This window comes from Silene latifolia, chromosome 1 (genome assembly GCF_048544455.1).
Source record: "Silene latifolia isolate original U9 population chromosome 1, ASM4854445v1, whole genome shotgun sequence".
Taxonomy (NCBI): Eukaryota; Viridiplantae; Streptophyta; class Magnoliopsida; order Caryophyllales; family Caryophyllaceae; genus Silene; species Silene latifolia.
In genome coordinates this window covers 197084884-197095942 of record NC_133526.1, presented here as the reverse complement: position 1 = coordinate 197095942, position 11059 = coordinate 197084884, and the positions used below count along the sequence as shown (strand labels likewise).

The window sequence follows — 11059 nt, the reverse complement described above, 5'->3', positions numbered from 1 at the left end:
TCTCATTATAGAGGAAAATATCCGTCTATACTTATAAACAGGCCAAATATCCATTCACTTTAGAATAACACAAGTAACAAGTTACATGGTAGGGCCCAAAAACGTCACAACTTTAAACATATTTGATCCGTCTTTTACTTTAGACGGATATATCCGTTTATAGTGAGACTAATTGTTATTTATGCGGGATAATATTAAATTCGTTTTAAGTTTAAAATTGAATAAGAACCTTAAGCGCGAGACGAACCGATACATTTATGACTCATACCACTCTTTTATTCCCATATCCCATGCTTACCCAATAAAAGCTAAATTCCAAAATTGTCCCTCGTGATTTCCCTCCATAAGTACCTGACCTCCCTACCCTCATTTTTCCTACACAAACATTTCACACTTCACAATTTTTTCCTCCCACTTTCTCTCACTAACTCTTCTATCTACAAATATTGAAGGGTAAGTTTCAAGGGGTTAAAAAATGGGAGTAATTAGTGTTTCAAGTGTAATTTTAGCAGCTACATTGTTGGTAATTACAGTTGTTGAGGGTAGAATTCCGGGAAATTACCTTGGAGGTGCTTGGGAAACTGCTCATGCTACTTTTTATGGTGGCTCTGATGCTTCTGGTACCATGGGTATGTTCGTCATTTCACATTATATTTTCTTTACTGTTTTAAGTTTTACTGTTTGTAGCATTTTTACTTGCAATGTGGCCTATTTCCATATCCTACCCATTGTCGTCACATTATGTTTTATGTCTAGCTTAACCAGATGTCTCGGCCTTAAACTCGTTACTAATGCACCCGTAGAGCGTGAAGTTCTGTATACTGTTACGGTCCTACCTGACTCGAATCGAGCTTCAACAAAATGAATTAACCCAAAACAAACAAATCCCACCAATTACGCTTAGGCCTATTCTAGTGTTATACTAGTCTTTATAGACCCACCATTCCCACATTTCCTCTTTTACCTTTTTCATTTTAACCTTTTAAAGTGTAAATCAACTATTTTTCCACCACTCAGCCTCACTCAAAAGTCAACAATGGCTCACTAAAATGTAAACTCACTAATTATTGTGTGAGACGGTTTTATACTACCGCCTTAAAAAGAAAAAAAATAATCATTTATCAATAGCAATAAATAAATGACCTTTTTATGCAAAAAGGTTAAAAGACCCGTCTCATTGTATAAAACCGCCTTATCACGTCTGGTAAAAAAAATCTAGCCAGTGAGTAGTGACTAATTTCCGCATTTATAAAATCCGCTCTGTGTTACAATTGAGACCGACACTGAACCGGAACTCCAATTCGAAATACCGAAACTACCCCTAACAAAACCCGGTCCATTATTTTTCCAGGAGGAGCATGTGGATACGGAAACTTATACAGCCAAGGCTACGGAGTAAACACTGCAGCACTAAGCACAGCTCTGTTCAACAATGGGTTGAGCTGCGGCGCGTGTTTCGAGCTAAAATGCGCTGATGATCCACGTTGGTGCCACCCTGGCAGTCCTTCAATCCTAGTCACTGCCACTAACTTCTGCCCTCCTAACTTTGCTCAAGCAAGCGACAACGGTGGTTGGTGTAACCCTCCTAGGCCACATTTCGACTTAGCCATGCCTATGTTCCTTAAAATCGCTGAGTATCGCGCTGGTATCGTCCCCGTCGCTTTTCGCAGGTATTGCTCTCTTCCATTTATCAATTCGTTGTGTTAATTACGTTATTTAATTAGTGGTCGGGTATGGAGACGGTTTAAATCCGTTTCACACATAAGACGGTCTGAAGTGAGACTGTGTTATAGAAGTGATTAACAATATTAATTAGTGGTCGAGTACAGACTGTTTAAATCCGTTTCACACCTGAGACGGTCTGAAGTGAGACCCTGTGTTATAACTAACCGTATTCAATTAGTGGTCGAGTATGCAGTCTGTTTAAATCCGTTTCACACATAAGACGGTCTGAAGTGAGACTGTGTGTAGTGGTTGAGTATGTAGACTGTTTAAATCCGTTTCACACATAAGACGGTCTAAAGTGAGACAATGTATTACGGAGTATAATTAACAATATCCTGCTACTCTGCAAGTATTACGCCTGCGAGTAACGGCCGTAATTAGATGGCCTACGTAAATTGGAATTTTCTACAGAGAACTGTTTGTTAATGAAAGAATCTTTTTTCTTTAAAAACAAAATAGTTTGTTACGTTGTCATCGTTTAATTCACTAGGCATCCTTTAGGCTAGCAGAGGACCGCTCGTACGTGGCTGAGCGAGGTAGGCTACTAGGATATGTCGATTTTCCGTTTACGGCTTAAAAAGCAATGAATTATACGAAACTTTTAGTTAATTTTTTTAGATCGCCTACAAATTGTTAAATTAATTATTTAACCTTCTAACATTAAATTTGGACTTGTCACCGACGACAACCACTCGTAAATTGAAGTGATAACCCGACCCTACAGACGAGCATAAGGTCAATTAAGTTGGGGAGACGACTGACTAGTGAGGACTCTTGAGTGTGGCTAATGTGACTAGAAACTAAACAGTGTTGGCTTGTGTCACTTTCTATGCAATTAATAATAAAAATTTAATCGGGATAGAAATTAACATCGTCTTAATTATGCTCGATCTTAGCATAGCGCAATATTTGGTTCCTGATCAAACACGGTTCAATACTTCACTTTTACTGTAGGAAATATTTACGGAGTACATTGTGGAGCGGAGTTTTTGTAACCGTGAGTCTTAAACTAGAATTAGTGAATAAAGTCTCGTACTTACGATTCCTTAATTCCTTGAATTACAAACAATGGATAAAGTCTAATCCAATGACTTCAACTACAAGTAGTGAATAAAGGGGTAGTTAGTTAGTTAAGAACAAATTTAATGAGTTAGGTAAATCTTGATATAAATTGTCATGTTTCTTACTTTATGTAAGGTTGTTTTACTGAGAAAAATACAGTACAAAATGGTAAAGATTCTCATTTTTCTGGTATAACTGTTCTTGCATATGCTCAAATATTTCAATGTCAGTAAAACTGAGCTAGATCTTTGTTGATTTTGCTATGTCATCACATCCACATGTTATATTCTCTGCTTTTTCTCAACATTTTCTTAGCCTTGATGACCCAAAAGTCAACATACTGAGGTACAAAAAATCATTCTAAAATACGGTTTTATACATCAGTCACGATTCTTATTCTCGACCGTGTTATAAGCATATTTAGGCGGTATTTGGTGCATTTAACGAGATTAGGCTGTGAGAATTGAAACCGAGATATAATACTATGGGTCGAAAGGGGGGGACGGGCCGAGGTGGAAATAAATGGGGATCCAATGTGAAACACTTTCAGCAAAGGTAGCCCACAACATCCAACAAGAAGTTTGTCTGAACATGTAACGTTTTCCTGAAGACCAGGACCCTGAGGCATGACCGTACATAATTTATCAGAAAAACAGGAAGAAGGGTGCGCTCTTCCACAAGCATGTCACCTTTACTCTCCCTTAAGGCACAGTCTTCTATGCTTTTATATGACCATGCACTAGTCCTCCTGGTTTATGGCCCCATGTCTCACGCTCTATTACTTTACTCCTTACGGAGTATTATTTTTACGACGGGTTTCTTTTAAGACGGGATATATCCATTTTGTAGATTAAAACGGTTAAATAACATCTCACTTGGATACATGAGGCTAGTTTTGTTTTGTTCATCCCTAGTTATTATGTTTTTTTCTCATCTGTCATATTTCATCCGTTTTAATTTTAAGACAGATATGATTGATTATGAATATTTCTTGTTTAAGATAATTGTATGTGATTATTCTTAAATGGGTTCAAGTCCTTCAGGTTAATGTGAGTATTTAAATCCGTTTGACAAGAGTGATTATATAACCGTCTTAAGTGAGACAAACCGATACTACAAAGGGCTTGATTAGCTAATAATTTTCTAATTTCGCAATTACTGAGCTACTCTTACGCGTTTCTCTTAATATCAATGCAGGGTGCCATGCCGAAAGCAAGGAGGAATAAGGTTCACAATCAACGGATTCAGATACTTCAACCTGGTGCTGATCTCCAACGTCGCAGGTGCAGGTGACATCGTGAGGGTGTGGGTCAAGGGTCAAAAGACCGACTGGATGCCAATGAGCCGTAACTGGGGGCAAAACTGGCAATCCAACTCTGTTTTGATCGGTCAGTCGCTCTCTTTCAGGGTCACAGCCAGCGACCGCAGAACTTCCACCTCTTGGAACATTGTCCCTGCTCACTGGCAATTCGGTCAAACTTTTTCCGGCAAAAACTTCAGGGTCTAATTTCCCTCCAAAACCGACTTTATTTCAAATTTCCCGCCATATTTTTAGGGTTAAGATTTCAGATAATATATATTTGTGCCAATTTAGTAGCATTGGTAAGGTCCATGTTTCTATGGTGCTTTTTTGACCATAGGATTGAGGAAAGTGAAAGTTGGAAAAAAAAAGGGTCGGACGAGAAAATGTAACCCTTTTTTTTCCAGACTTTTCTCGGTCTAGGTTTCGAGAGAAGAAAAGAGATTTAATTAAATTTAAGTAATCGTGTTGTTTCGGGTTTTGGGTAACGAGGTAAAGTTAATTGTAATTTGGAGAATTAGGGGTTGAAGTGGTTGCAACAAGGTGTAACCCACAACTTAATGGTCTTATGTAATGGTATAGTATATGGTATAGTAGAGTGTAAGATGATGTCCCTACTATTATTGTAACTCGTTTTCGGGTTTATTGAAAGAGATTGTGCTTGCTTTAACTTATAAATTTGTCGATTTTCGATGCTATCTGAATTTCTTTCTTTGTATCATGAGTTTTGTGGAGTCGGGATTTGAATTCAGACAAACAGACAGACATACTACTATACTAGTAATGTGAAAAGGTCACATTGATTCCACTTACTCGCCCCTCGTTCCATCACCCGTTTGAGTACTTCATAGCCTCCGACGATACGAGTTAAAGAGTGTTGAGACACATTTTGTCAAAATGACAATTGTACCTTGTGACATTTACTTCTATCAATGCATGCATTTGGTAGAGTCAGGTTTTGAATTTAGGCGAGCGGATTATTAATGTAGTAAGGTAAATCCGACAATACGAGTTAATGACAATTGTACATGGTCACATTTAAGTCCATTAATGTGCAATGTTATATAACCATTTTTGCCAAAAAATTGTGAGAAGTATTTTCACATGATTAAAGGTGAATTGATTAATAAGAATGTATAGAGCTTTACAACTCATTGTAGTACAGACAACTAGACAAGTGAGACAAGTTTGTACGGTCTACATTACCATGTTTCTCCACCAATTAAGGAGAGCATTTATGTATAAAGAAAACGCGTTGAATCAATGCCATGTAAATTTCATTACAAAAGTCCACGTCTAGTCTATTTTTACTTGTGACGAAAACTGACTTGCGATATTTCCCTAACACCTCCGTTTTTTAGTATTGTTTTAGCAGTTGTGAGAGGTCATAAGCACTGACAGAGTCATGATTTGAAGTTAGTGAAGGTGAAAATTTTCAACAGGGGTGAACAGATAAAGTAGCCTTGAATTTTTAACTAAAAACTTCTAACATTTTTAATTTTTTATATACCAGTGCTTTGTTCCTGCTGAAAACTTCAACTTCAAGGTAACCTTATAAGATAACCCGTTTGCCCTGCTGACTCCAAATCCTAGCTCCGCCACTGCTCACATAAGAAATGTTAAGACGTTTTGGTAATACAAAGGCGAAAACATATCGAAAAATAGACGTAAAAAATTGATTGAGAGTCAAAGACACTCGTAAATGAAATACGTTAAGAATTGACTGCGACGGTGGGAGTAATTGAATTGCTCTCACATGGCCTTTGGGGCTTTGGAGATGAGTAATGTCTTGTCACCTAAAAACAATCACATGGTTTGGAGGTTAAAGCCTAACAAAGTGTAGTCTAAGCTGGATTCCATTTACCAAATTAAGCTTAATTCTTCCTACAATAATCATCTTAGGATTCCTCTTACCATAACTTGAACAAGAAATTCTAAGTAAAGTTAACTACCACATTGGATCCCATTTCAAATTTTACAGATCATCTTATAGTTTTGTCAATTATTAGTCCCAAACCTGGCAAAAGTATACCGAATCCGAAAAACCGATCGAAAATACTTGAATTGACACCTGACCGTACACCCGAGAGGTATAACCGAACTTCACCCCAAAACCTGAATCAACCTAAATTGATTTGAAATTGAACCGAATTTGTAATATCCGAAATAGACCTAAGATCGAATGAACCTAAACTGTTTCAACCTGAATTGTTTTAATCCGAACCGATATATACCTGAACCGATTTCAACCCGTACATTGATGACAGAAACCCAACATTGAAACCCGAAATGATCCGAATATACCTAGGCGTCACATTTAGGGTTTTTTTTTGTACATGAGTGTCACCCTTTTGACGTCAATGAATTAAGATTATATCGTAGTTATGCAAAAAAACATTATTTATTACTTTTTTAAAAAAAATTATTCGTATTATATCCAATATTTTGAATAAAGACCTAATCCCTTGACATCCGATCCGATTATGACCTGACTCAAATCTCATCTGCTCTGATATTGACCCGACTCGAACCTTATTTGCACCGATATTGACCCAACTCGAACCTGAACCAACCCGAAATATCTACAATCGATTAAAAGTGAAAACTGAATCTAACCTGAATTGAACCGAACTGAAATAAAAAAAAAAAAAAAAAACCTAAATAACCCAATTCGAAAAAACCCGAACCGAAACTGATCTGATTGACCCGTTTGCCACCTCTCTCTATCTATTCCATGCTTTCCAGCAATATTTACTGCTTTTGGCGCTTGTTTGTGTCACTACCACAAAGCTATGTACCCAAAAGTATTCACAAATCACCACAATTTTCAACTTTTAACATCATTTAACTTTCCATAACATATTAACATGTGCCACGGTACTTGTTAGAAAAACAGTTACTAATTTACTTTGACGTTTTCCCATTTCACAAAAATCTACATCGATCTTACATTATAAGCCAACATACCACCGCGAAGAGAACATGTAGAACGACAACATTGACACATCGTCTTGTTTTAACTTTCAAGGTTACCACAGACGACAATACCGTTATAATTCCAAAAGTCGTTGTATCTTCCTCATTTAGTAATATAGGATTGAACAGGTTGCCTTAGACAGTCTCATAATTTTTAGTTATACAGGATAACCTCAACATTTTTTCATCGGTCACTTCAAATTTCAATTTCAGAAGAAACATGTAACCAATACATATGAATTGAGGGGACTAACACAATTAAGTAGCAACAGAGACCATATAGGCATATATACCTTGTAGACTCCATGCTCAGTGGCGATTTTGAAAGGAAGCCAGTCACGATCTTCGATGTATGATTGGCAGAGTGCCCTAAGCTCCTCGGCTTTGGTGGGGACATGTTCTGATGGGTACTTATCCTTGGCAACCTTTTCAAACACTTTGAGGTTAAGAGATCCCATTCGCTTTACACCAATTCTCAGGCAATTACCTTTGGCGGCGTCTTCCAGTCCCTACAAGGAAGTTAGATCGTGTTTTAAAGCACTGATAACGAAAATTGTACATATGATGTCAGGACTCAGTTATACATTCAACTGTCGAACTCTCGGCATGATTTTCTAGTCCTAAAATGAGGACAGACGTGCAGAGACACCTCTTTCCGACAAAAATATTAACAAAATTGAAACCTTTCGAGTTTTTAAAGTGAAAGGACAGATGTCTGAAAAAATAAGGCTTAATATCATTACATATCGTAATAAATGCTTAATACATCAATCTCTTTCACTACATTCGTCAATCGTCATGTAAGTCTCCCTTTTCGGCTCTTCTAGAAGTGTTGAAGTGGTCATAGTAAGGGCTAGGTTCAAAATTCAAACATGTCCTTGGGTTTCATATCAGACACGGGTAAAATAGAAGCGTCAAAGTAACATAGTTCACCGAAAAAGAAGACTTACAATGATGAGCTCTTTTCTTCCTGCAGTTCCGAGATTTTCCTGTGTAGTTCTTCTTTTTCCCTCTACAAAACATGAGCAGAGTTAGTGCGAGAGTCGAATAAGCACATTTTGATCAGGAGACAGAGCTACTAATTCAGTTGAAAAAACATAGATGTTAATTTTAAGGTAGGGCAATAACCTTCTGCTCTTGTAAAAGTCTTAGAACATTCTCTTCCAATTACTTGTGCTCAGCTGATGCGATTTCATTCTGAAAACGAAGAGAAAATATCACCACAAATTCACTATAAACAAGTAACACACATTGCAGAAACTGCAAGATGTTTATAAGATTGAGTGCTCGTCATACTATCAACAATTGCGTTTTGGATGGAACCAATTTCACTTATCAGCATTCTGCCTCTCTTCCATCTCAGGGTTTATTTCGGGGACTCAACAATTGTTATCCGAGAGGGTGATTCAGCATACCCCAACTTAAGGTTGAAAAAGATTTTAAGGAATCATCTGACCTTCTAAAAATCTCAGAACACGTTAAAATCGTAAAGCTTAATGATTTCATTGTCAAGGTTTTCTTCGCGTTCTTCCAATGCCCTGTCACACATCTCCAGCTCCTATTTTTCAGATTCGATCATCAGCTTAAACGTCTCATGGTCCCCTATATTTTAAGCTGTCTTCTCTTGTATCCTTTCCATCTCTGGTACGGAAAACAGAAACCGAAGGTAAACAGACACAGCAGGAACCAAAAGGAGATACAGCAAGAACGAAAACTAAATGAAAAAGTGGGGGAAAATAAGCAAATATACCTTCATGAAAAGCCTGAGTCATTTCATCTTTCTCTTTGATCGTCTTTTTTATTGATTCACGCGTCTCTTGAAGCCTGATTTGCAGCTCTTTCCTAAACAAGTCGAGGAAGTCACGCATCCTTTTTTTTCATGCTGAATATCATCGGTAGATTTGAGTTCAACATTCTCCCTGAGGCACTTCCCAATGATTCCGTCTGAGGGATACCTCATCTCTACAATCAACCAAATAACCAAAATTAGCTTCACTATGACGAAAGGAAAACAGAAAATCTTAAATCAATGGTGCCATTTCAGGAAACTGTTTAGAGACGATAAATAAATTCACTAAGATAAACTTCATAAAAGGAAGCTGAAGTCGAGTTTTTTACTAAAGCAATTACAATTCCGAAAGTAATGATAATTCAGTTGCGTAGCTCAAGATCAGAATATCTTGTGCGAGTCTAAGACTAATATAGATAATGCATAGTACATAACTCGCAGTACTGTAATTCTACGTTGTACAAACACTTCTTGCGGATAAATATATCCCCTTTCGAAATTCTTCATTTATATATGTAACAAACACGCATTATAATAACTGATCAAGGGACGAGAACCTTGGTCGAACAACTACCAATATAAGCTACCTCCACATTCATGAAATCTTTGTGGCCATCCCAAAAGGCATGCTACGACAATGTATCTGAAATTCGACACTTAACAAACAACTAACATCTGTACACGAAACACTACAGGCTAACAATCCTACATCCAGCCATCCAGGGCCATTGTATTCTCAATTTCCAAAGCATTACATTACAGCACAACAACATACAACTGAACTTCGCAACCATCACAGGATTCACAGCCTCACAAATCAAAACATCTACTACAAACAAGATCACAGCAATTGCAACACGATACGATAAATTTCAGGAGAAAGGGCAATATAAGAAGAGCAAAACAATGCCTTTCCTATAATGCATAGTTAAAAGTTTCGATTTTTTTTTTCTAGTTCACTCGATCACATCAGTAGTTTGCCCCCTAAACTTGCTGGACCGGCTACAAATGATTGTAAACAAAGATTTTTGATGGTAAAAACCAATTAATTTTTTTGAAATGCTTAGTAAGTATCGCTTTTTTTTTTCGAGTTTACTCTATTACATAAGTAATTCACCTTCTCAAACTTTTCGCTGTTAATCTTAAACAAGGATTCTTTTTTCTATAGCAACAATCAATGAAAAACTTGAAATATTAAGTTAAAACTTTTCACCGTTCACTACAAATGATTATAAGCAAGTACTCCCTCCATCCCGATTATTTGTTTACTTGACTAACACGGTCCTCAAAAAAAATTCCCTCCGTCCCGGTCAATTGTTGTGCTTTGGTTTTGGCACAAAGGCCAAGGAAAGAGAAGGAAGCCAATTACTAAATGACAAGTGGAACAAATTGATTGTGAATGATTAAATTGCTCATCAAGTTCATTCTTAAAATAGAAAGGACAACAAATAGTTCGAACATGCAAATAAATGGACCTGGGAAGTGGGAACTCCAAATAATTTACAAAATTACAATGTCTTAGCAATAATGCTCAATAATTAGAAGGGGATCATAATCCATGAACCATAATTGACTACCCATAAAACTATCTTAAGAAACAAAACCCTAATTTACCAAAAATTCAAAATAAAATGTCGATTATTTCCTATTATCATTAACATGTACACAAATGCTAAAACCCCACAAAAACCCTTGCAATAAAAGCTAAAAAATACTCGGTTTTGCGAATATTACCTGATTTGAGAAGAAAACGAATGGAATTTGTGTATGAGAACCTGAAAAGATGATCAGAAATGGTGTGAACCAGCGGCTTGCTTATTTTGGCAGGAAAGGTGAGACAGAGGCGTGGATCGGTGGATGAGTAGTGACTGGTGAATAGTGAGCAGTGACGGAGTCGGGATTTGAACTTAAGACGGGTTTTAAATATCGTTTGGAAACTTGCTCAGTACATTTGGTTCTTTCATAAAATTCCTTTGGAAATTGTATCCGAATAAATAAAGGTATTTTGAAAAGTTTAATCATTAATTACGAGTATAAATACTTCGTATGTACTAATTCAATGGATAAAGAATACCTCTTTCTCATACGAAATACAAATACTTGTGTGAGGTGATTTTACACAAGCTTAATGTAAACCGGGATTTTTTAGTCTCACTCTAATCTTTTTCTTGTAATAGAGTTATGTTCGAAACCAGTTTAATGAAAAA

At 36.8% G+C, this 11059-nt stretch overlaps 1 protein-coding gene and 1 long non-coding RNA gene across 3 annotated transcripts; one reads left to right on the top strand and one right to left on the bottom strand.

Moving 5' to 3' along the window:
* The first annotated feature begins 374 nt into the window (after window positions 1-374).
* Window positions 375-4757, top strand: LOC141616392 (expansin-A6-like). Its single transcript, XM_074433850.1, has 3 exons — window positions 375-629; window positions 1352-1670; window positions 3985-4757. Exons 1-3 carry the CDS (start codon window positions 476-478, stop codon window positions 4292-4294), a joined length of 783 nt encoding a protein of 260 aa, XP_074289951.1. The 5' UTR covers window positions 375-475; the 3' UTR covers window positions 4295-4757.
* An 821-nt stretch (window positions 4758-5578) lies between these two features.
* LOC141620741 (uncharacterized) lies at window positions 5579-10819 on the bottom strand. 2 transcript variants are annotated; one of them, XR_012532031.1, is made up of 7 exons: window positions 10587-10819; window positions 8814-9025; window positions 8520-8704; window positions 8192-8260; window positions 8014-8075; window positions 7357-7572; window positions 5579-5688 (listed from the first exon to the last, which is right to left on the bottom strand). It is a non-coding gene; the product is annotated as an uncharacterized LOC141620741 (long non-coding RNA). The 2 variants fall into 2 exon arrangements; XR_012532037.1 differs by lacking the exon at window positions 5579-5688 and adding an exon at window positions 5700-5883.
* Between the last annotated feature and the right edge of the window lie 240 nt (window positions 10820-11059).

What these genes read in the sequence shown, in the direction of transcription:
- LOC141616392 (XM_074433850.1), top strand. Translation starts at nt 476, where the DNA reads ATGGGAGTAATTAGTGTTTCAAGTGTAATTTTAGCAGCTACATTGTTG. An exon ending in TGATGCTTCTGGTACCATGG is followed by an intron (nt 630 to 1,351) that starts GTATGTTCGTCA and finishes TTATTTTTCCAG; the next exon opens with GAGGAGCATGTGGATACGGA. An exon ending in GTCCCCGTCGCTTTTCGCAG is followed by an intron (nt 1,671 to 3,984) that starts GTATTGCTCTCT and finishes ATATCAATGCAG; the next exon opens with GGTGCCATGCCGAAAGCAAG.